Source organism: Cetorhinus maximus, chromosome 24 (assembly GCF_964194155.1).
Source record: "Cetorhinus maximus chromosome 24, sCetMax3.hap1.1, whole genome shotgun sequence".
NCBI lineage: Eukaryota > Metazoa > Chordata > Chondrichthyes > Lamniformes > Cetorhinidae > Cetorhinus > Cetorhinus maximus.
The window spans coordinates 47490859-47516830 of record NC_135902.1 but is presented as its reverse complement, the minus strand read 5'-3'; the positions used below and the strand labels follow the sequence as shown (position 1 = coordinate 47516830).

Below are 25972 nucleotides of genomic sequence, written 5' to 3'. Positions count from 1 at the left end.
TGGTCTTATTACTACTGAATTCAAGGCACGCATCTCAAAATAAAAACAAATTGCAAAACCATTGTAGCAGTTTCAAGTTTCCCTTTGGGATTTGAGCAGCTCTGCATTTACTATTGGCTGTGCCATAACAGCAGTGTAGAGTGCACGAGTGTAGATTTGAGCATTTATCTCTGCCTTTCCCTGTTGAACAACGTGTTATATTCATTGTCTCTGGTCACACATAAAGAGTAGCTACTTGGGGCCATGATTCAGTATCTTCTGAAGTGGGGTATGGAGTGGTGGTGGTGGATGAGAATTGTGTGCGCATCGGGGTATTTAAAACTGAATTTCTTTGTAATGGTGATTGGAGATCTAAAGGTAATGATTATAGAATCTTGGGTTTTGTGTGTCTTAGGCCACCTACATTTTTTGGAGAAAACACTGGACCTGAAAAATTCAAGATGTACCACCCTGACTTTATTCGATACGTTCGAAATAGGTAAAAAGGAGATTTTAATTTTCCATTGTTAAAAGGGAGAATGAGTCAAGCGTTCAAGAAGGTATTGATGACTGACTGTTGCACTTACACTTATAACAAACAAACATCCAGCTTGCAAATTATTCCACAGAAGATGCACACATTGCATTGAGTGAGTTAAATCTTCCGGGGGCTTGCTTATAACTCGCAATGCAATTACCTCACTCTTTAAGTTTCACTAAAATGCCGCTGCACCACCAACTCCTCCGTGACTGTTCACCCACATACTAACTCCATTTTGACTTCCTCTGATCTAGACTTGTACAGATAAAGCATCAGTGGTTTAAGGTTAACGTGACACCAAATGAACTAAAGCCAACAAAGCAGTGACATTAAGAATGATGCAAACCCAAAAGTAAAATTTGCAAACCTGACCTTTGGTGAACTGCTGGTAACAATCAACTCTCAGCCTTCCTATTTTGAGCTCTTTAAACTATGAAATGATATTAGAATGCACGTAATTTTGTGGTTTTAAAAAAAAATCCTTTATTTATCAATCCCTAACTAAATGTTAAATTTTCCTTATTGTTGACAAACCTTAATTGCAATAGAATTGTGTCACTCCATGAAATGTCCTAAACTACACCGCCAAAAATACTCACTGTTCATAACGTGGTTCGTGGGGTCCTGCTGCATGGAAAGTGGCTTCTCTGTTTGACTGCACTTCAGCGAACTCATTCCATTCTCGCCTCCAATTTACGAATCCGTGCCTTAAGTGGGTAGTGCGTTTGCTTCTTGAGTCAGGAGGTTGTGGGTTCAAGCCCCACTCCAGGCGGTTGAGTATGTAATCCCATCTGCTTCAGTGCAAGAGTTTTTCTTCTGTCAGAGGTGCCATCTTTCAGATGAGACGGTGAACCGAGGCCCCATCTGCTCTCTCAGGTGGACGTGAAAGATCCCACTACGCTATTTTGGAGAAGAGTGGATGAGTTCTCACCAGTGTCCTGGCCAATATTTATCCCCCTCGATCAAGATTGCAAAAAACAGATTAGCTGGTCGTGCTTTGTGGGAGCTTGCTGTGCACAAATTGCCTGCTGCATTTCCTACATTACAGCAGTGACCACTCTAGTAAAATGCTTTTGAGGAGTTCTGAGGCACTAAAGGTGCAAATCTGTCAGTTTCTTTTAGTCTTGAGATCTCTCTTTATTTAACAAACCCTCCTTTTCCCAAGTGGAACAAGGTCTGGCAGAGTATCTGTGAAGAGTAGGAACAGAGTTAGTGTTTCAGGTAGTGGCTTCTCACAACCTGAAATGTTAACTCTCTCCGCAGATGTGGCCTGACCTCCTGAGAGTTTCCAGCATTTTCTGCTTTTATTTATTTTTCTTTGACCATTGGAGTGCCGCATAGATCAGTGCTGGGGCCTCCATTATTTGCAATCTATGTTTATGACTCGGAAGAGGGGACTGAGTGTAACGTAGCCAAGTTTGCTGATGATACAAAGCTAGGTGGAAACTTAAGTTGTAAGGTGGACAAAAATGTAGACAGGCTAAGTGAGTGGGCATCAAGATGACAGATGGAATATAAAGTGGCGAAAGTATGAGGTTATTCAACTTCCGGTCGTAAGAATAGAAACGCAGAATATGTTTTAAAAGGTGTGAAATTTGTAAGTGTTAATGTTCAGCGTGACTTTATTCAGAGAGGCTTGGGTGTGTTCGTCCAATGGACACAGAATTATGAAGGCAAATGGCATCTTGGCTTTTCTTGCAAGGGAATAGGAGTACAGGAATAAAGATACCTTGCTATGCTCGTACAGGGCTTTGGTGAGACCACACCTGAAATACTGGGCTGAATAATATATGGGGTGGGAAGGTGGTGGGGTGGACACACACACAGACACACACAAAAGAGGCACATAAAATTCAGGCCCACTGTGTGCAGTTTTGGCCTCCATATTTAAGGAGGTTGCACTTGCATTGGAGGGGGTCCAGTGAAGGCTCACTGGATTGGTCCCTGTGATGAGAGGCTGAGTAAATCGGGCCTACGTCCTCTGTAGTTTAGGGAATGAGAGGCAATCTCACTGAAACATAAAATTCTTACAGGGCTTGACAGGATAGATACTGAGACATTGTTTGCCCTGGTTGGTGAATCTAGAACACAGGGGCACAGTCTCAGGATAAGGGGCCGATCATCTCCGTCCTAAATGAGGAGAAATTTCTTCGCTCGAGGGTTGCGGGTCTTTGGAATTCTCTACCCCAGAGGGTTGTAGCTGCTCCATCGTCCAATACATTTAAGGTTGAGAGACGGCTTTTGGTCTCTGGAATTGAGGGGAATGGGGAGCAGGTGGGAAAGGGGAATTGAAGCCCAATATCCGCCGCGATCCTATTGGATAGCGGAGCGGGCTCGATAGGCTGTGTGGAATTCTCCTGCGCACATCCCTTATGTTCATATGTTTTTGTGTTATGCTTCACGCAAGCCTCCTCTCACCTTTACTTCATCGAACTCCATTGGCATTATCTTCGATTCTTTTCATCTTTATCTGAGGGGTAAAGAAGTAGCTCCTGGATTTATTGGTGCTATCTTGTTTGAACACTCACAAATGGAAACATCTTTCCCATGTCTACCTTATTGAACTCAAAAGACCTCTAGAGTAGAATGAGCCTATATTCTCTGGGGTTTGGAAGAATACAAGGTTATCTCATGGAAATGTATGAAACTATTAAGAGGGCTTGACAGTGTAAATACTGGGAGTCCGTTTTCCCTGGCTGGTAAGTCTAGAATTAGGTGTCAGACTATTGGAATAAGGGTTTGGGATTGAAGGCTGGGATCTGGAGAAGAATTTTTGGAATTCTCTACCCCAGAGAGCTGAGGATAATCAGTTCTTAAGCATGTTCAAAGCTGAGATTGATAGATCGGGACAGTAAGGGATTTCTGCTATATGTGGCGGGGAGTAGGTCAGGAAAGTGGGAAATCAGCCAGAAACTTATTGAATGGCAAAGCAGGCTTGAGGAGCCATATGGATGACTCCTCTCGTTTATTATGTTGCCCCTCAGCCTTCTCTTTTCTAGAGACAAGAGCCCCAACCTGGTCAGTTTTTCCTGATAACCACAGTCCTGGTACCGTTGTTGTGAATCTTTTGTGCACCTTCTGCAATACCTCGGGCATAGTGAAAGGATTTGCAGGGTGCTGAGCAGCCTGTTTGGCCACATTATAAATGTGCCTTACGTGGACATCAAGTCCTGAAGTGGGACTTGAACCTGGAGTTTCTGGCCCAGAGTTAGGGATGCTCCCCACTGCACCATAAGACCACCCACTACTAGATGCAAAGGAATTATCTCCATATGGTAAGTGGTTGCTAATCCCAGTTTATGCAGCCTTGATATCCTGTATGTGAATTATAGCTAAATTAAGCGTTAGTTTATTCAATTTAGTTCCTCGCTGTTGTGAAGAAATATTCTGGGCCACATTTCAAGTCCAATAGAAATTACTTCGCCTTGCATGTTTCCAAATAGTCTGAAATGTTGGGCTACTCCTTTTAACGTAATATTACGTCCACAGGTTTCTATGGGCATACATTTTGAAGACTCCACACCGTAATATTTATCGCCCGTCCACTGGTGCAGCAATGCTCTTGGCTGCCATCCATTCCTGCGACGAGGTAAGAGGAATTGTTTGTATTTACAGTTGCTGCCCCTCCTTGGTACCACTGCCCCTGAGTTGTAACGCCGTTTCACTGGGCCCGGTTTTGGGGGAGCTGTCGGGTGAAATGTCACCGAGCCCTTCTCATAATTTTCACAGGGCAGAGGGTGGCAGCTTAGCTGTAAATATTACCACCGAGGAGCTTTGTAGCCCACAGATGTGCAGCAGATTGTTCCATTGTCAGTTCTGCAGAATAACTGTAAATCTTGTTGAATAGATCAGAAGAATGCGCTACCAGCTGTGGTTTGATTTATGTCAGTCCAATTTTTTTTTCTCTTGAATGCTCAAGAGCTCAAACATACCTGTTGTTCTCCCACCGCCCCTCCCACCCCCCCGCCCCCCCCAAACCACAGTTAAGAATTTTCCTTTTTTGGATATGCCAATTCTTTCGCACTGGGCAAAAAGCAGTTCTCCCGCCGTTTTGGATAGTTATTAACTTATTTATTTCACTGGGCATGCCTGCCAGGCAACTCAGTTCAGCCAGCCACAATTTGGCGCCTCAGCAAGTTCAAGTTTCCTATTGGCTAAGAGCTGTTAGCGAGAGAGTCCCAGGGCTTTGACCCAGTAACAGTGAAGGAACGGCAATAACAGTTCCATATTAGGATGGCACATGACTCGGGGAACCTGCAGGTGGTGGTGTTCCCTCACATCTACTGCCCTTGTTCATCTGCATGGTAGAAGTCACATGTTTGGAAGGTGCTGCCTAAGGAGCCTTGGTGAGTTGCTGCAGTGCATCTTGTAGATGGTACACACTGCTGCCACTGTGCGTCAGTGGCGGAGGGAGTGAATGTTTAAAGTGATGGATGGGGTACAGATCATGAAGACTGCCTTGTCTTGGATGGTGTTGAGGCTTTCCAGTGTTTTGGAACTGCATTCATCCAGGCAAGTGGAGAGTATTCGGTCACACTCCTGAATTGTGCCTTGTATATGGTGGGACAGGCTTAGAGATCAAGAGGTGAGTTACTCACTGCAGGATTCCCAGCATCTGACCTGCTCTTGTAGCCAAAGTATCTATGTGGCTAGTTCAGTTCAGTTTCTGGTCAATGGTAATAATAAAAGAAAATGTCAGAGTGACAGGAGGTTCAGTAACCAGAGGGGTCAAATCTCACATAATTGTCAAAAGAACCAGACTGGCAATGAGAAGAATTGTTTTCTGCAGTGAGTTTTCATTTGGAATGCATTGCCTGAAAGAGTGGTAGAAGCAGATCCAATAGTGACTCTCAAAGGGAATTGGATAAAAAGATAGTGGGAATTTTGATCAAGTCATCAGCAATAACACCAAGTTGCATTTATGTAGCACCTTCATCGTGGAGTTGAATCAGATCAGCATTAAAGGTTGGATACCGTAATGATACTAGATGTTATTGCCACCGCTGGGTTAGTGCAAGTGCTGTGCGGTGGTTAAATAACCTGCTTACCTTCAGAAAATGGTTGTGGCTTTGTGCAGATGGATGTCTGGAAGCAATGTCTGGAGTAAAACTCTTCACGGAGGAAGCACCATTTATAAGATGGATGAACTAATCATTGAATTAGCCAAAGGCACCACAGCCTATAAAATGTGACATAGCAACAGTACATAAAAAGGTCACTGTAAGCACCGATGGACAATTGGAAACAACAGAGATTCATTCCCCTTTGTGTAAAGAGGTATAGAGGACAGTCGCAGGAGCTCTTGACTGTATTCAACTGCTATAGTGTGTCTCTGCACTGCTTGTAACTACCACTACCAGGTGATCTGCTGTCATGGTATGTCTCACTCGTCTGTCTTGCACCATCCCCTTCCATCCGCTGTACTGGTCAGCAACTGCTCTGTGATGTCCATCATTGAACTACACCTAGGTCAGCCCCTATTTCTGCCGCCCTCCACTTTGTCCTCTAGCAGAGATGTTTTGTAGCTATAGTTTTGCCATAGCCAGCTATTGATAATTGTCAGAAACATATCCTAAGGCAGAGTTAGTAAATTGCGATCCACATCTTGCTTCATACACTCAGCTTCACGCTTGATGTTTTAGGTTAGAGATGTACGTATTTCGACTTTGCAAAATTCAATGTTTAAAATTTTCCCTGTTCTGTTCACTTCTAGGTTAGCGCTTATGGATTTATCACAGAAAACTACGAAAAATATTCAGATCATTATTTTGACCGAGACTACCATAAACTGGTCTTTTATGCGAATCATGATATGAAATTGGAATTGAAACTTTGGAAGACGTTGCACAGTTATGGGATAATTAAACTCTACACCAGAGAAGAGAATGCAAGCAAGATACAGAGATGAACTTGAGTTTAATTGAAATATGGATATCTGGCCTAGAAAGAATTAGAAGTGCCTTACCTCTAGCCTTATTACCTTTCTGGACTTTGGATGTTGTGGTGGGTTATATTGTCCTTTTCACCTCTGTCCCTTGGGACTGAATCTGATCTGAAATTGGAGTGTATCATCCCAGTTCCTGCTGAAGTGAGATGGTGCTGAGTGTAATTATTCTTTGCTGGTGGAGAGTGATGGGGAGATGGATGAGGGTGGAAAGTGGTAGAGGGGCGGTGAAGGTGAAAGGAGTTGTATGTGGAAGCACACCCTCAAGTTTCAGAGAATTGAACCCTCTTCTGTGAAATGACAAATTTCAACAATTAAAGGAAGAATGAAAGAATTGGGTTCACATCTCCGCAATTGCACCATTTTTTGCCACGCTGATGTTCTTTGATCTCCTCTATCGTTGGACATTTTCAAAATGACTGGTGACTCAAGTGCCTGGAATTTGCTTGTGTAAACTTGTCCCAAATGTTTTTGGAAATGTGGCAAATATGAATGTACTCGTTCTATATTTAAAAGACTCATTGTGTATGCACTTTTTATCAATGGAAGAAGAAATTTATAGTGTGTTTAGAATATTATGTTGTAGCTTTGTGGTTATGAAGACTAAAGATAACTGACTAAGTTGAATATTGGAACCATATATTAAAAAAAACACTTAGTGACAAGTAATGTGCCAGCTCTGGCCTGGTGCTGGTGTTTGCTGGTTGTTTGCTGAACAGCTAATGTTTGCTGGTGTTTGCTGGTTGTTTGCTGAACAGCTAATGTTTGCTGGTTTTGCTGAAAGTTGTCACTTAATAGCTTTTCACCTGACAACGGGAAGACTTGCCGGTTTGTGCTGTGTCCAAGAGTGTATTTTTTTTTTGTAAAATGACCTTTGTTACACGCGGGATTGTGTCAGTTGTTTTCTGTTCTTTTGCTGCCGGTTCACCATCAAAAGAGAAGATAACGTGGCATTAGATTTGCTGAAGATCTTCACCCCAAAACGTTTCCTCCTTTGCATTTGGTTTGCCCCTAGCTTTGAGATGCAGCCTCCGTATAATCCAAAACAGAAGGAAGAAGACTTTCTAGGGTTTTGGTTAACTTGTTACCTTGCCCCAGTGATAACTAAAGGAAACAGATGGATTACTTTCTCAAATCAGTTCAGTCCAACCCTCAAGGTTAGTCTGGGGTTCTGTTGAGGTCAAATCGAGAGTACTCTGTACAATTCTAGTTGTGATTGATAAACAAAATTAACCTGCATTTAAAGAGCCGCTATGAGCCTAGTAAAATGTCCCAATGTGCTTTACAGGAGTGAATTTGGTGCCATGCCAATACAGACCAAATGCTTAGCGAAAGAGGTAGGCAGTGTCTTAAAGGAGAAGTATATTGGTTCTAATTTTCTCCCAGGGTAGAATTCTCCAGTCGGTGGGTGGGGCCTGCCCGCTGACATGTAAAATGATGCATGGTCCTGACGTCACTGTGCGTCATTTAGATTTTTAGTTTGGGGGCACAGTGACACACAAATTCTGAATCCTGAATAACAAGGCCTGTTAACAAGTACATGAGTACATCTGAAACTTTGGAAAGGTACAATGCAAATTGTAGGAACTGTTCCCTTGACTGGACCTCACCAAAAGGTCTTCAGTCTCTTGCTATTCATCTATATATTCATCTGATATGAGGTCAAGAGGACCCAGTTTGTAGGGAAATTCCACATATTCTTCTTAACTTCTATTTTAATTCAAACGTTGAAGATGAACAATCGCAATCGAGTATTTTGCAATCTGGAAAATTAAACCGGGTGCTTTGAACGTCCTGGTTTGCTGCCCGTGAGAATACATCACTGTGATTGGCTGCTTTCCAGTTCGCTGATATCTTTTGCAGTGGGGACAGCTGGAGATGTCCTTATTTAAACCACCTTTGGGGAGAAAGAAGGAGAAATCTATACCATGGAGACCATTAGATTTAGTGGACAGCTTTCTCTGCAGTCAGTGGTCGGTACTGCTATTTAGTTGCTGGCTCTGAAATCTAGGCCACCATTGACGGTAGTTCCTTCTCTACAACTGAACCCAGCTGTTTGATGCAAGCAGCTGCTGTGGCTCAGAGGCTGGGAGGGAATATTGTTGATTAACAGTTAAAGTTCATTATGTTTTGAGTACTGAGACTGGTAGTGGAGCAGAAATAGTTTTGGCAGGACTAATTGTACTGCACTAGCAACAGTTCACCTTCCCCGAAATTGACTAAATATGGGCACTGATTCCTGTCGCTTCCTGTTCTATGTTTGGTAAAGGTGCATGTAAAGCAGTTAGAATGATATGATGAGCTACAGAGGCTATTTTAGATTTTTAGTGAACACCAAAACTTCTTATGATCCTGTTACTTGGCATGATTTAAAATGTCATGTTAGGAACGGTGTTTCCTCAGTGGGAGTATCGGTAAAGAAAGGTCACATATTTCAACTGCCTCTATTACTCCATGTATAATGGCCTCTGTGCAAGCGAGTTGGACAACATCAAGACCTGGGCTGATAAGGGGCAAGTTACATTCGTGCTAGACCATGACTATCCCTAACACGAGATTGCACTCACCTCCGCTTGACATTCAATGGCATTACTATCACTGTATTCCCCCTCCCCTCCCTGTGACCAGTATCCTGGGGGTTACCATTGACCAGAAATTGAACTGCACCAATCATATAAATACAGTGACTGCAGGAGCAGATCAGAGGCTGGTATACTGTGTTGAGTAACTCACCTCCTACCTCCCCAAAGCCTGGCCACCATCACCACAAGACATAACCCAGGAGTGTGGCAGAATCCTCTCCACTTGCTTGGATGAGTGCAGTTGCAACACCATTCAAGGGCTCCCCACCATCCAGGAAAAAGCAGCTGGCTTGATCAGCACCCCATCCACTGCCTTAAACATTCACACCATCCTGACTGCAGTGTGTACTATCTACAAGATGCATTGCAGCAGCTCACTCCAGTGCTTTAGACAGCACCTCCTAAACACTCAAACTCTTTGTTTTCTGTTATATGGATAGATTGGAGAAGCTGGGGCTGTTCTCCTTAGAGAAGAGAAGGTGCAGAGTAGATTGGATGGAGGCATTCAAAGTCATGGAGGGATTGGACAGACTAGACAGGGAGATACTGTTCCCATTGGCAGAAGGGTTAAGAAACTGAGGACATTGATTTAAGGTGAATGACAAAAGAACCAAAAGTGACGTGAGGAAAATTTTTTTTAATGCAGCAAGTGGTGTGAATCTGTCATGCATTGCCTGAGGCAACGCTGGAAGCAAATTTAATCATGGCTTTCAAAACAAAATCTGATGAGAAAAAAAATTGCAGAAAGCCATTGAGGGTAAGAGACAGACATAACAGCATGTCTTGCCTCATTCTAATTTGAGTTCTTTTTTTTAAAATAGAAATTATTTGAATTCAGAAAGCAAAGCCTCTGATTAACTCTGATGTTCTGTTGCTCATTAGGAAACATAAACATACTTATTACTGACACAAATGAGGCAGAGAAACAGACAGAACCACGGCTGGGAAAAAAGGGCAGATGGACAATGTGAGAACCACACACAGAAACACTTTGGGAACCAGCCACAAAATACTACAGTAAATATCTCTCTGAAAATTTACAAACCAGAGTGGTGAGATCAGGATCGGTCTCAATGTGCAGTCAGGGCCATCCTTCCCTTAATCGCACTGCTGACAGACACCAGGGGCTGCATTTTAGGTGCCCCTACCGGGCATGTTTTCTGTGCGGGGGGGCCTTTAAATAGGGTGGGTGCCCACCCCACCCACCCCACCCACCCCACCCACCTCCGAGCTTACCCCCATAATATGGGGGGGCGCCAAAATCGGCAGCCTGCCCACCATATTTAAATAGATAATCGGGGATCAATTAGGCTTGTTACCAAGCCAATTGACCACAATAATTAGCCGCCCATGCCTTAAAAAACACAACATTTTAAAATAATCTCTTCAAAGGGCGGGAAGGAAGTGGTGGATACTATCTTCGGGGGCAGCTCTTTGCCAATTGGGAGGCAGCCCCCCCCAGGATAGAACCCCCTCTTCCTAGCCATCCACAGCCTTAAACACACCACCCTCAACAGTGCCCCCCCTCTCCCCCACACCCATCTGGACCTGCCTGAACCCTCCCTGCCCAAGACCCCGGACTTACCTGTCTCCGGGATTAATGGGTCTTCTTCCTCCCCCGGCAGTGCCCGCTAATGTGCTCTTGACCCTGCCAGGACTGATGGAGCTGCTGGCCAATCTGATTGGCTGGCAGCTCCCAAGGGCGGGGCTTCCTCCCCAGTGAGGGGCGGAAGTCCCACACTGGTCCTGTTTAGCCAACCCGCAGCACGTTACGGCTGTGTGGGGGTGGAGCTGGTCATCTCCATGCCAGCTTTGCTTCTGGTGGGGCAAGCTGCCTGCCACCAGCAACCCCCATAATATTGAGCCCCACAAATTCACCAATGAGCTAAGAGTGACACCTCACCTTCCCAGTTCCACTAAAGCCCTCTCCAATTTTGCCAAGCCTCAGCTTGATGCCAGGTCAATGTATTCCTCCCAATGGTGCTAACTTCCAACTACCCGGTGCTGTGCCACAAAATGTCAGGGCCCTTGCCCAAGTTCTGCCAAATTTCAGGTCTAGTCACAGGATTACTGAGGCATAGGAGTGCTCTAAGGCAACTAAACCCAATTATTTCCTTGTCTGTATAGGCTGAATACACCTTGCATGCTAGCTTGTTGTGGATTCCCAGATTTACAGATGCTAAGGGATAACAATTAAATATATAGGTTAAAGAAAAATATTTCACAAAACCCACTCATTTAAATTTTTCGCAGAATAATGGTCTAAGTTCCAGAATTCTGTTCCCAAAGCAGCTATTAAAAACCCTACCAACCTATTTACTAAAATTGAAAATTTGACTTACTAGATTGCTGTAATTCATTAAGCCTGCATGTCTCCCCTGTAATATTCCTATTATAGAAGCATGTGTCTCAGAATTCTCCGAGCTGTCCCTCCAAGTGGATCCCACAGAATCTTGTCTCTGGAGTTTAGGTAAGTATAGAAGGGGTTTATAAAATCTGTGTGACCAATGGGTTCGAAGGGCCAAATGGCTTATTACAGGTCCCATCTTATCAGAACAATCACCCTTGAGAATATGGTCAATTGAGACTTTAGACAAAAGAGAAAAGTTGAAAAGAAATAGTTTGCAACTAAATGATCCGAACACTGTGTACATTACATTGCTTTGCAGCCTTTAGTTTCTTTCTGAGTTCACTATTTTGGGATTCATAATGTAATTAGTGAACTCACCCAGTTCACTAATGTCCTTTAGGGAAGGAAATCTACCGTCCCTTACTTGGTCTGGCCTACATGTGCCTTCCAGACCCACAGCAATGTGGTTGGCTCTGAAATGCCCTCTGAGCAAGGGCAATTAGGGATGGGCAATAAATGCTGGCCTAGGCAGCAACACCTACATCCCATGAATGAATTTAAAAAAAAATACAGAGCAATCATATCAAAACAATAATTGTTCTTTTAAAGTCAATGTGGTTTGGAATACACCCATCCAATAGGCTGGCAGAACAGTGAAAGAGCTGTAATGTTGCAGCTGTTCAGGTTGTTCTTTTGCATTGACCACGCAAGGTTCCATAAATTTTGTCTTACAGCAAACTGATTTTGCATTTATTAAGAGTCTACTTGCTGTTGATAGCAAACAAGACCATTTTATTCATTTGGGAAAGGGAGACATTCTCAAGAAGAAAAAAATCATTCATATAAATTGTGGAGGTTGCAGAACGGCAAAGCTGGGTGAGTGATATCGGTCAAAAGCAGTGAGAAGAATTGGAGAGCGGTTGAGACTTGAGGAGTTAGCACACGTCCCATCAGCTCCCGAGCAGATTCATTTACAAATGCACAGGTGGATGCCACAGCAAAGCAGCAGTGATGAGCCAGCTCTTAGACTGTACGTTCACATTCGTTGCACCATCAGCAGATTAGGGCAAAAAAACATATTCCCCCAGCAAAAAACATCCCAAGTGGCCAATCTTGCTTTACCTGATTAGACTGAATAGGTTTTGTCCTTTATGTTCCAGGTTGTCTTATTTTAGAACTAAAGATTTTTTTTTTTTTAAATCATTTTATTTTTAATTTGTATATTGGTCTTCCTCTCCAAAATAAAAATATTTATATAGAGCTTTTCAAGATCATCAGATGTCTCAAAGGGCTTTACAGTCAATGAAGTACTTTAATGTAGTCCCTGTTGTAATATAGGAATCATGGCAGCCAATTTGCACACAGCAAAGTCCCACAAATAGCAATGTGATAATGAGCAGATTAACTGTTTATTTGTGATGATTGCTTGAGGGATAAAACATTGGCCAGGGCACCAGAGATAACTCCTCTGCTCTTCTTCAAAATCGTGCCATGGGATTTGTTGCATCCACCTGAGCAGGCAGATGGGCCCTCTGTTTAGCCTCTCATCTGAAAGGTGGCACCTCTGACAGTACAGCACTCCCTCAGTACTGCATTGAAGTGTCAGCGTAGGATTTCGTGCCCGAGTCAACGATAGCTGAGTGTTTTGGATGGATTGGTTCAGAGGGGGTGAGAGTGGGATTTGCGGACTGAACTGGATCCCTATCACACCCCCACCCCCCCCTCCCCACTTGAACGGTTGAGTCTTAGGGATTTATTTATTACAACTACTGCAGAATCTGGTCAGCTTAGTTATTGTCTCTATTATCTATCCCTGTAAGATGTGACCAGGAGAAAGGGATTTTGGAGAGAATGCAGAAGCTTAACAACACCCCAGTCAATGCAAAGCTCCTCGCCATGTGCAGCTTCACTCTTTACTAGTGGACATGTTGATATCTTGTTTCTACTTTTTCCTGGGCATCTTATCTGCTTTAACCAAAGCTTCAAATTCTGGAAAAAAGAATATAAAGTGAATAGAAATCTTACATTGCCTCCATTTAAATTGTGCATTCTCATTCACTTACAGCTAAAGGGTTTTTATCATCAACCTTGTGTTTTTCTTTCAAAAAATATACTTTATTCATAAAGTTTATAAAAGTATCTTACATCGTTCAAATTTAGCATTACATAAGCTGCAATACACTTCAGTTTCTTTCAGTGTGTGGCATTCTGAGGTGCTTCACTACATTTACCATTCCAGGTTATATTTACAAGATTTACATTTCATGTTAAAACATCTCCTGTTACTTACAGCCCAAGGGCCTTTACACCGGTTCTAGCCCCTTAATGCACTATGGCGAGAGTCTTTTTGTTTTAAATCAAAAATGTACTTTTTCAATTCATAAAACTTCTAAAAGGCACTTTATAAATAAATATAAGTTGTTGCTGAATTTCAGGTCCGAAGGCATTGTACAGTGACAAAGGCACAAATAAATTATTATATGTGCAAGCTAGTTGGATAATATTGAGCTAAATGGGATGTTCGTATTAAAATACATATGGAGCAAAATTCGGATTGGTGGAACCCATTGTTCGGACGCCACAGGAGCTCTTTGATGTCCAAAGTGGCGTCTACGGAACACATACATTTTTAGAGCAAATCACTTTGGATGCCATATTAGTGCGGGAGCAGTGAATGGCCACCAGAAGTAAACAGGACAGGGAGATCAGACGTCAATCAGTGTGCAATGCTGATTTGACGCCAGTGGTACCGTTTTGGAGCTCAAGACTCCACATAGTGCACCCTGTTAACCTTGCACAGCTAAACATAGGAAGGACCCCACAATTATGCTTTCTAAAGGGATTATCAATTATTCACAGGTTAGTTGCTGGTTGATACTTTCTGGTTGTTGCTTACATTCTTTGGTGCTTGGTGTTTTCTATACCTATTTCACCCCATCGTAGACCTTTTTTTTTGCTCTTCTGCTCCCTTCCCCACTTTCCCTGCCTCTGTACAGTCTGATAACCTGGGAGCCTACTCTCTCCCATGTTGTTCCATCCTTCTGTCTTTGCTGGCCAGATTCAGCTCCCACAGGACCTCCCAACGCCTGTTCCAGTCACAATGCACCTCTCCTTTAAAACCTGTAATAAACGCAGGCTAGCTTTAACTGGTACTTGGGGGCTTATGACATTGGCCCCCTGCTTGGGTATCCAGCAGATCCACAGTGTGGTTAGTGCTGTCTGGAACATCTAAAACAGCAGGAAGTTGCCTGCTCTGCAGTCAATGGGAATGGGCTAATCATGCATCATGATCCCTGTGCTCCAGATTCAGGCCCAATTCGAGATTATGAGGAAGGGGAGTACTGTGATATTAAAAGGCAATAGGTTGCAGTGAAACATACATCAAAGGTTTGCACCACAAGGCCATGGTTCGGGAAAAGCAATGGTTGGAATTTACATAGGGTAATATGAAAAGAAAATGATGTCCCTTATCCTTACCTTGCAATATGTTCAAAGAACCGAGGATCATAAAACACCCAATAGCGTGGCATGTAGCAAGATGTTCAAAAGTGTATTAAAAGAGGCAAATATTTCATTCAATAGGAACTTTGCTCCGCTGTCAAGACCAGATACATAAAGAGGCTTGGAAAAGCCATTCTCATACTTTACGCCTAGAGGTTCCCTGCACAGATGGTTTCAGATGTGGGACAAACGTGGACAATTCCAAATGAAATGTTAAAAGGTGAATGTCCCGAGGTAGGAAATATTGACATTAATCGTCGTATTGCTATCGTTAGCTTTGCAAGCCTGGTTGAAGGATAAGGAAGGAATTATCTTCAAGAGTAGCTTAAACAACTTGCATTTACCTAGCGCCTTTAACGAGGTAAAATATCTCGAGTTGCTTCGCAGGAGCATAATCAAGTAAAAATTGACATTGAGCCAAGGAAGGAGACATTAGGACAGGTGAACAAATATATGGTAGGCTAACACCAATAATGAAACATATAGCAGATCTAACATTTCTACATCGGGGGCAACTTAACTCATCCAGCATTATCTCCACAGATCATTGAGATGAAGGAGTTATGCAACTCGATACATAACAAAGCATTAGGCCCCAGACCTGAAGCACGTTTCTCGGTCCTCGACTTAAGAAAAAGCTGCTGTACCATGAATTCTTTAATGCGCTTTGTCGTATAAAGCTTCGGGTGATTGGTGTTGATTCTGACATGCTATGTATCGTCTTATAGTTAACCCCAACCTGGTCCCAGGCCACTCGAGAAAAAAAAAAATCAACCAAAGTTTATAGATATGCCCCTGCATAGTCAAAAGTGCTTGCATGTGAGCACTTCAAATGATGACTCATGTTGCATTGACTGCCGTAGCCATCCCACTACCTCTTGAGTGTGAGAAAAGGTTGTGCACTTTGGACCTTGTGTTTGTTATGTTCATCCTACATGCAGCCTAAAGCCCAATTTGAGGTAGGGAACAAAGTAGGTGACATTTTTGGCAAGGACCATTATCACATCCTTTTTATCAGCACCTGGTGATCTTAATAGGATTAAAAATCCTGGCTTGATGTATTTCTGGTGCTTTCCACACTTTTCTTATTTCCAACCACCCTGCCTAACCAAACAGCACTTATTTTTCCCCATCTATAATAATTTTTTAACTCATAAACAAAATGATTTAAAGAAAATGTAATAAAACACAGCTCTGTATGCTGGTATTATTTTCCAGCCTGGCTTATCTTTAATTCTTGGAGACTCCAGGATAATTCTGGCGAGTTGATAATCCTGACCTGGCACCAGTCTCCTGCTCCACACTAGTTGGTGGATGATTTACCCACCACGCTACTTGCCCTTTGGATTCCGAATTGTTGCACCTTCCTTATTGTACATCCCTCTGAGGCAACTTTTATTTAGCGGACACTGCACAATATTCGCAAAAGTAGCATGGCTGCAAGCTGCAAATCATACCTTTGTAGTTAATTCTCCCATCTCCATCTACGTCTGCTGCCTGGAGCATGGCATCAGCTTCTTCATCCGACAGAGGAACGGTGGGGACATTGGTGGGAATTGTTGAGAGGATGTATCTGCAACACAATGTGTGTTAAGCAGAGGTGTTATGAACGCCTCATTAAGCTGCAAAGCAGGAGACACGTTAAAAAGATGAATATTTTCCAAGGCAACTTTCTTAATTCAATAACTTTGTTGCTTCAATGCATCTGAGGCAAGGATCCATGTGACGGTGACTACTTAAGTGGATTCCACTTTTGAAGTTTATTTTTACAGACAAGACTTAAAGTATGATTCATGCCGTGAGAAGATGAACTTCACTGTATGAATGCAGCTCTGTTCATGCCTTTACAGCCGGAGAAGAATTTAGAAGCCATTGGAATGTGGGGAAACAGAGCAGCCAATTTGCATACAGCAAGCTCCCACCTTGAACAAAGTGACCAGTTAAACCATTTAGATAAAAGCAAAATACTGCGGATGCTGGAAATCTGAAACAGCAACAGAAAGTGCTGGAAAAACTCAGCAGGTCTAGCAGCATCTGTGGAGAGAGAAACAGGAGGGTCATACGGACTTGAAACGTTAACTCTGTTTCTCTCTCCACGGATGCTGCTGGACCTGCTGAGTTTTTCCAGCGTTTCCTGTTTCTGTCTAGTTAAACCATTTAAGTGCCGTTGGTTGAGGGACAAAGGTTAGCAATTGAGAAAATTCCCCCTGTCAACGGAAGTCTTCAAATTGTGCCACGGGGTCTTTTACATCCACCTGTGAGGGGGCCTCGGTTTAACATCTCAGCTGAAAGGTGGCACCTCTGACAGTGCAGTGGCCTCTCAGCATTGGAGTACTGGCCTGGACTGTGTTCTCAAATGTTCCTGAGGTGTGAGGTGAACTCACAATGCTCTGACTCAGAAGGCAGATGTGATAGCCACTGAATCACATGCCCAATATTGATATAAATAGAAGGTAGCCATGGGAACAGTGTGTGTTAAGAGAATTCATCACGATTCAAGTGTTTCATGACTTAGTGAATGCTTTACTGCATCTTTCATAATCTGAAGCAGTAATAGCTTCCATTCACTAATATGGGAGACTGATTTCCAGTGGGATTGACAGGGGTAGTCTAGAAATTCGAGCTAGTCATTTCAGGAATGAAATTGGGAAACACTGCTTCATGCAAAGGGTAGTAGAAGTTTGAAAATTTCTTCCACCGGCGGCATTTGACGCTAGATTAATTGTTAATTTTAAAACCTGAGATCGCTAGCTTTTTTTTTAGTCAGAAGTATTAAGGGATTTGGGGCAAAGGCAGGTATATGGGGTTAGGGTGGAGATAAGCCATGATTGCATTGAATGACAGAACAGACTCAATGGCCTTCTCCTGTTCATGTTCCTATGTATGTAACATTTGAACAACAGTGGCATGAGAGTATCAGATTCCCAAAGCATTATAGTATCAGATTTCAGAAGTATTAGCAAATGCCTTCGAAGGTCCATCCCTGTTTAAGTGCAGGAATTCACAAGAAACCCTGATTCAAAGAATTTTCTATTTCTCCAACCTTCCATCGTCACCAAAAAATCCTGGTTGTCATGGTAATCGACAAAGCCCTAGCAAAATCATTGGAACACACAAATTTGAAAGTGAAGTCTTCTGAAAGTACAAATGATTTAGTAGTAATGAAAAATAAGCATCCAATCACAAACACTTGTCTTAATGAACCTTTGATGTTTCACAGCCAGTTGGCTAGTTTATAATTACTTAATGGGTTTTCAAGAAGTTTGTGAATTTATAGTTTGCGTAAAAAATAGCTCAATGATAATTGATTAAAGCCTGACTTTTTCATTATACTCTGCACGTGTATGTTACCCTGTGCTGCTAAGGAGAGGCTGATGAGAGAGGACAGCTGTTAAATATGCTGCGAATGCATCAAGCGTAACAATATGTCACTCAAATAAGGGGGCCATGTAAGACTGCTGGTCGGTCCTGTCTCAACCCCATTGTCTGTGATCTGTGTTGCAACATGTTCATACACATCAGTTTTAGTCAAATATATAATAATGTACCTAATGACAACATGGTGCCAAAATAGGTAAGTTTGATTTTGTGCTCATAATTGTCCAGCTCTCAGAGCAAGCAAATTCCATGGGGCAGCTGTCCCCAAAGGGCTCAAGTTCCCTATCGCACCAATGTTGGAACAGATACTAGCATATAGCATACACTACAGCAGCACTGTGGGTGTACCTACACCACATGGAGTGCGGCAGTTCAAGAACTCGGCCACCGCCTTCTCCAGATGGGTAACAAATGCTGACCTAGCCAGTCATACCCACATCCTATGAAGGGAGAAGGTAATTGTTAGGGATATAGGTAAGGCCCAGAGGAAAGGACAGACAGTAAGTAGTACTGGTTAATTAAGGGTAGAAGCCCAGAATAGCGGGTGGTGGAGTGTTGCAGTTCGCTCAAGGAGTCTGAGTTCCTGAGGCAACATGTACTTTTGCATGTGTGTTGTAGCCTGGAGCTATGGATAGTGGTGGTAGAGACTCCAACTTATTTTCATTCACATGGCTGACCAGGAATTTCTCCTGTTCTTACCAACTGCCATTGGCATGGGTTGGAAGGATGTACAGATTAATAATCATCCCGTTCGGTCATGTTATGAGCACACCTTCCTTGTCTATCCAGTTCTGGGGTGTGGCTCAATGTGGAGCTTCTGGCCCACTGCACCACAAGACCCCTATAGAATAGTGGGTATCCCTGCTGAATTGTATGGGATAAAGACCACAACATACAGGATAGCACAGGGGCGGAACGATATTGAGTGGTAACTCATTTCCTTATGCACAATAGTGTAAAGTGATATAGGTAACCTGGGGGAATCTAGTATCCAGTAATGTGCTGCAATCTCCCATCAGTGATATCATAGAAAAATCAAATGATTGTAAGTTGAAATGCTTCTTATGTGGACTATGAAGCTACGGCTGAACATGTTGACGTGAGTGAAAGTCTAAATTTAGTTCTGGAACGTTAGATACAAATTCCCTCTCCAGCAAATTCAGAAGGTTGTACAGAAGTTTGGCCATCTCCAACAAGAGAGAATCTAACCATTGCCCTTTGATGCTCAATGGCATTACCATCGCTGAATCCCCCACTATCATCATCCTGAAGGTTACCATTGACCAGAAACTGAACTGGACAAGCCATATAAATACTGTGACTACAAGAGCAGGTCAGAGGTTAAGAACCCTGCAGTGAGTAACTCACCCCCTGACTCTCCAAAGCCTGTCCACCACCTACAAGGCACAAGTCAGGAGTGTTATGGAATACTTTTCACTTGCCTGGATGAGAGCAGCTCCAACAACATTCAAGAAGTTCAGCACCATCCAGGACAAAGCAGCCCACTTGATTGGCATCCCCTCCACAAACATTCACTCTCCCCACCATCGACACACAGAAGCAGCAGTGTGTGCCATCTACAAGAGGCACTGCAGGAACTCACCAAGGCTCCTTAGACAAGACCTTCCAAACCCACAACCACTACCACCTAGAAGGACAAAGGCAGCAGACACACAGGAACACCACCACCTGGAAGTTCCTCTCCAAGCCACTCACCATCCTGACTTGGAAATATATCGCCGTTCCTTCACTGTCACTGGGTCAAACTCCTGGAACTCCCTCCCTAACAGCACTGTGGGTGCACCTACACCACATGGGCTGCAGCAGTTCAAGAAGGCTGCTCACCACCACCTTCTCAAGGGCAAGTGGGGATGGGCAATGAGTGCTGGCCTAGCCAATGACGTCCACATCCATGAATGAAAGGGTGTCTTATTTGCCAACAATTATTACCAAATGGAATTTCTGCAGACTCTAACTAAAATGTCAATGTAATATTTCGCCACTTGTGCAATTATTCAGTGACCAGATTATCGGGAAACACTGAACCACATATGTACATCAATGAGTTTGGAATTTGCCATATAGTGAAGATGTAGTCACAACTGGTTTCAATCTATTTGGGAAAATATTACAGACAACCTGGTGGATGCCTGCTGATCCATGTTAAGTACAGGTCAACACTTCAATAATGATGAGAAAAACGGAATATGATTCCAGTAGCTCTCTATAGAGACTGTTCAGATTGATTTCAGTTAGATTTATAAATGACATTTAGAAGAAGAATTCCCGGCCTCCAGCTGCTTGGATTATATCACAAGGTTTTCTAAGTAAAATAACTCCATTCCTAACTCTCTCTGCTTCAATCTGCTTCCTCCTCGCACAACCAACTGGATATTTTTCTAATCAATCAGCAGCAACGTTCTCCTAGCCACCTTGCTCTCTTCCAGCCCAAAAATTCCAACTCAATGACCAAGCTGTGACCCGTATCCTCACTTGCACAAAGACTCATTCTTTGATTGCTCTCCACTTCTTGTCAAGTTGCACTGAGTCACCATACCCCAAGTGAATTGGTTTTGCAACCCTTGGCCATGCTTTTAAATCCCTCCATAGCCTCTCACCATTCAACCTCAGCGATCTTCTCCGACCAAATTTTCCCACACATACCCCCCACCACTCCTCCAACACTGGCATTTTCTTGACCTCTTACACACCCCGATTTTAATTACTTCACCATTGGCAGCTATGCCTTCAGCTGCCTAGGCCCTAATCTCTGGAATTCCTTCCCTGACCCGCTCTGCTGCACAGTCACTCCCTCCTCTTTAAGATGCGCCTTAAAACCTACCCCTTTCACCAATACCTCCTTCAGTGGCTCAGTGTCAAATTTTGTTTAATAACATCCCTGTGAAGCACCTTGGGATGTTTGACTACGTTAAAGGCGCTATATAAATGCAAGTTGTTATTACATGTACAGCTGCTCTTTTCATCAGTAACTCATCCCCTTAGCCCACCCTCCCTCCACACCATAGTATGGTCTCCCTCTCTCCCTAATTTCAAAAAAAATTATCAATCTCTCCCTCTTCATCCATGTTTTTATCCCTAATAATTTTCTCTCACTCCCTGCCCAGTGCCGCAAGACATCTCTCAGTTTGAAGAAGTGGTTTAGCAATGAAAGAAAACTGTTGTTAAAAGTTCAGCAATGCAGGTTTGCATTTTTGTAACATTAAAAGTCTTGGGAACTCTTACTTTATTTCGTTCCATTCGATGTAACCACTTTTGTCCTTATCCAGCGTTTCAAACGCTTTCCGAATTGTCTCATCAAGCTGCCCTGATATCTTGGAGGTTTCCATGTAGTCAAAGAATAGGTGGTAATTAAATGGACCCGCTGAAAGGAAGAGGGGGCTAAAGTGATGAACAAGAACTGAGCATCTTGCATTGGTTGACCGTCCCAGAAAGAAAAAAAACAGTAAAAACTGGTAAATAAGAATATTGATCCAAACTGCTCTTGTATACCTTAAAATGGAATACCCGTAAAACTGGGAATTAACAGTTCCGGTCTGAACTGTTTTTCCCTTCTGGGATTGAACCGATTGGATCAGGTCGTCTTGGTAACATTCTGATCATCAGCACTCCCTCCCCCCGCCACCCCACCCTGCCCATGCACGATCCCATCCCCCACTCCATCCAGCCCAGGCAATCATTATTGCTCTGTATTCAACCATCTGTAGTCCTGACTCCAAGGGCAGAAATTTCACCCCTATTAGGGGGTGGTGAGAAGGCAGGTAGGCGAGCGTCATTGGGCCAGTTTTCCAGCACCATCCCCAGCAATTGGCAGTCAATTAAGGTAAGAGAAAAGATGTCAACTGGAGTTTTCCAGGGGGCTATCACTCCAGGTAGGCCTTGAGGCCCTCCCCGCCTACCTGACCACGGGCCGCCCAGTGGAAGGCTTCCCCTTCAAATGGTAGCCCAGCAGCTGCGGTCATTTTTAATGCAGTTTTGCTAAAATTGTCGCCGTAAGGAAGGTGTGTAAATGGTATCATGTAATGGTTTATTGGTATTATGTAGGGTGAATGGGAACTACAGTGTATTATTACTGATCATAGCCAGGATTCTAGGGCGATATACCCATAGGGAAAGAATAGTGCTTCTTGAAAAAGGGAGAAGGTAACATTAATAGAGGAACCAATTTTTCATCCACCCCTAAGTAGCCAGTTACAGAGTGGAATGGAGACTAAATTAATACAAAATAGTTTTGATTTTTTAGCAAATGCAAAAATAATATTCGTTATCTTGAAATGTTAGGTATCGTGAGACCTGCGTTAAGTCTTCACTTGTCAAGTGTTCATAATTTTTAGAGAATGCTTCAGAGGTAGCTCATGACCATCTGGTAAAAAGAAACCAGGAGAATAACATGCATTGAAATGTTACAAGATTTACTGACAATTATTAAAGAACACACGGTTATGCTGCTAAATTAATATGTGTCTATTTTACTGAGTGCTTGTGAACAGTGACATGGCAATGCCTGTCTATTCAGGTGGATGTAATACACACCATAGCACTATTCAACAACAACTTATATTTATATAGCGTCTCTAATGTAATAAAATGTGCCAAGGCGCTTCACAGGGGGATTCTAGAGCAACATTGTTGGGGGGGTGGGGGGGGGGGTGTCGGTCGGTAAGTGGTAATGTCACAGGACTAGTAGTCTGGAGGCCTCAGGATAATACACTGGGAACACAGGTTCAAATCCCAACACAGGCAGCTGGTGGGGTTTAAATTCAATGAATAAAATCTGGAATTGATAGCTAGCCCCAGTAATGGTGACCATGAAACTATCATTGATTGTGGTGAAAACCCATCTGGTTCACCAGTGTCCTTTAGGGAAGGAAATCTGCCATTCATGGCCAGTCTGGCCTATGTGTGACTCCAGACCCAGAGCAAGGTGCTTGACTTTCAACTGCCCTCCGAAATGGCCGAGCAAGTCACTCGGTTCAAAGGGCAATAGGGGACGGGCAACAAATTCTGACCTCGACAGCGATGCCCACATCTCATGAAAGAAGAAGTAGTCACCCAACCACATAAGGCAATATCAGGCATGTAGTCAAAAAGCTTGGTCAAAGAGGCAGGTTTTAAGGACTGTCTTAAAGGAAAGAGAGTGGCTGACAGGATAGGGGAGGGAATTTCGGAGCGTTGGGCCAAGGCAGTTGAAGGTAAAAGCCACGAATGGAGCAGCGATTAAAATTGGGGAAACACACGAGGCCAGAATAAGGTGGGCGCAGAAGAGGAGCCGGGGAGTGTTTTTCCCCATGTCCTGGCCAAAGCTCATCCCTCCACTAATCTCACTGAAATAAATTCACCGTCATTCATCCCACTGCTAGTTGTGAGGGCTTTGTAGGCAAATAGGGAGCCTATTCAAAACAATAGCAATTACGTTTCAAAAGCAATTCAGTCCGTGAAACGCTTTGAGACTCCCTGAGGGTGTGAAAAGTCCTTTAGAAATGCAAGTTTTTTAATGAAAATTAAATATCATTTCAATGCTTTTACTTTTTAAGCTCCATTTGTTGTTGGAAGCCATGCCAAAGTAACTGGTACCGCCACAGATATATCAATGAGCTGACGTATGCTTTCCACACAGGCGTGGTTTTCAAAGCCATTACTGAAGCCAGTTGAACGTAGATGGGCCACCCTGAATCTGTTTGGCTACCAGCCTCGGCTCAGCTCCCCTGCTCCCCCGCTGCTGAGTCAGGAAACTGCGGGCTGGGATTTTCCGGCCCTGACATAGCGAGCCTGGCCAAAAGTCCATTGACTTGGGCGGGACCGCAATTTCCCACTGGCTGGAAAATCCCGCCCATGGACTCTAGTCCTACTCCAGGGGCTTGGGACATAATCTAGGCTGACGCTTCGGTGCACCGCAGAGGGGGGTGCTGCACTGTCAGAGGCGTCATTCTTCCAACGAGACGTTAAATCAAGGTTTTGCCCCGTCGGGTGGATTTCAAAGGTCTCACTGCGCTGTTTTGAAAGCAAATCTGCCTCGACGCCCTGACCAATATTTTAATACCTCAACCAGCATCATTAAAATCAACAACTTTAGATTTTAAACTCCCCCTCCCCCATCCCCACCCCCTTTCCGTTTCTTCCACCTCCCTTTTGTTTTTTCCAATAATTTATATAGATTTTTCTTTTCCCACCTATTTCCATTATTTTTAAATCTATACCTGTAATGCCCTGTCAGCCTTTCCACCCCACCCCCACTAGAGCTGTACCTTGAGTGTCCTGCCATCCATTCTTAATTAGCACATTTTCTTAGATAATATCACCACCTTCAACACCTCTTTGTTCCTTTTGTCTCTGACATCTTTTGATTATCTGCTCCTATCACTGCTTGCTTGTCCCCACAACCACCCCCACCCCAACTTCTCTCCCCCCTCCCACCTTAAACCAGCTTATATTTCACCCCTCTCCTAACTATACTCAGTTCTGCTGAAGGGTCATGAGGACTCGAAACGTCAACTCTTTTCTTCTCCGCCGATGCTGCCAGACCTGCTGAGTTTTTCCAGGTAATTCTGTTTTTGTCATTAAAAACATTGCTGTTTGTGGGGGCTTGCTGTGCGCAAACTGGCTGTCACATTTCCTACATTACAGCAATGATTATACTTTAAAAGTACTTCCCTGACTGCAAAGCACTTTGGGATCACCTAAGGCTGTGCAAGACACTATATAAAAGTTCTGTATTCTTTCTATTGGTCTAAGTTTTCTCAGTTCATTTTAGCTCAGGCTTTGGCTGACACACGCTGGCTGATTCAGGTAAGTGCAGTTTCAGGGTCTTGCACACAGTTTATTTCGGATTGAAGCTGAAGAAAGAATTTGTACCCAGAGGTCCAGATTTGAATTCGGACATTCGTGTTCAGCTTTAGTCTCACATTCCGCGTGTTAACACAGCTACCAAAGCAGCAGTTCAACTCATAATCGTCAGCCGCCGACATCTATGGCAGAGCAGAGTGTGACTGATGGTTTTACCTTTGAGCCTCAGTTCGCTGGGCATGAGGGAAATATCGTGGTCTGTTAGAGAGGTGCCCATAGCATGGGCAACCTTCTTTACTTGTTGATTGAAATCTGAAGAGGCCATCTTCTCCGGTTTGACTGGCTAAAGTGGAAAGAGGACACAATAATTCAGTAAAACATTGAATAAAATTATAGACAGCACCTATGGTTTAAACAAATACATGACTTCATAACTTCTGGCATCTTATGCTTCATTGGAACTAAATGAGCACCACAGGGCCAACCAGCACATTGAACTCAATGGTTTAAAGTGACAATGGAAAATAATGATAAAAATCAGGTAATATTTGAATGCAACTTCCAGAAGTGGTAAAGTTGTCATAATTGGGTGTCTTGTTTGTCCAAAGTTATGTTGTTTGAATTCCTGTAGACTTAAAATTAAACTATAAGTCAATGTTATATTTCACCCCCTTGCGCAATCATTCATTCAGTGATTGGATTAAACAAAAACACTGAACCAAAAATGCAAGTAAATTAATTGGAATTCTGAAACACGCTGTTGGATACAATTTGGCAGTGGGACTGACTGTGCTCCAAAGACCAAATCATTAAGAGGACTTTATGCTGGCTGAGAGACCTCTCGTAACACGGCTGAATGGGAAGTGGTGGCACAAATTGAAATTTTACACTCAGAT

The 25972-nt window shown here is 43.3% G+C and overlaps 2 protein-coding genes across 3 annotated transcripts in view; one reads left to right on the top strand and one right to left on the bottom strand.

The window, feature by feature from the left end:
- Positions 1 to 7347, top strand: part of LOC144699865 (alpha-N-acetylgalactosaminide alpha-2,6-sialyltransferase 2-like) — a 60002-nt gene extending 52655 nt beyond the window's left edge. For both annotated transcript variants that reach the window (XM_078571196.1, XM_078571197.1), the window contains exons 8-10: positions 395 to 478; positions 4010 to 4109; positions 6234 to 7347. In XM_078571196.1, the coding sequence (XP_078427322.1) occupies positions 395 to 478; positions 4010 to 4109; positions 6234 to 6428 (379 nt within the window). In that variant the 3' untranslated portion in view covers positions 6429 to 7347. The remainder of the gene's footprint in view (positions 1 to 394; positions 479 to 4009; positions 4110 to 6233) is intronic.
- A 4753-nt stretch (positions 7348 to 12100) lies between these two features.
- LOC144699863 (parvalbumin-like EF-hand-containing protein) lies at positions 12101 to 25443 on the bottom strand. Its single transcript, XM_078571185.1, has 4 exons — positions 25293 to 25443; positions 21519 to 21657; positions 16355 to 16470; positions 12101 to 13385 (listed from the first exon to the last, which is right to left on the bottom strand). Exons 1-4 carry the CDS (start codon positions 25399 to 25401, stop codon positions 13339 to 13341), a joined length of 411 nt encoding a protein of 136 aa, XP_078427311.1. The 5' UTR covers positions 25402 to 25443; the 3' UTR covers positions 12101 to 13338.
- Positions 25444 to 25972: the final 529 nt, after the last annotated feature.

Bases quoted from the DNA above. Each gene is read 5' to 3' on its own strand.
- LOC144699863 (XM_078571185.1), bottom strand. From the start codon at position 25,401: ATGGCCTCTTCAGATTTCAATCAACAAGTAAAGAAGGTTGCCCATGCT. The intron at 21,658-25,292 runs GTAAAACCATCA...TCTTCCTTTCAG, and splicing joins CAGCGAACTGAGGCTCAAAG to CGGGTCCATTTAATTACCAC. The intron at 13,386-16,354 runs GTATGATTTGCA...TCTTTTTTCCAG, and splicing joins TGGGAGAATTAACTACAAAG to AATTTGAAGCTTTGGTTAAA.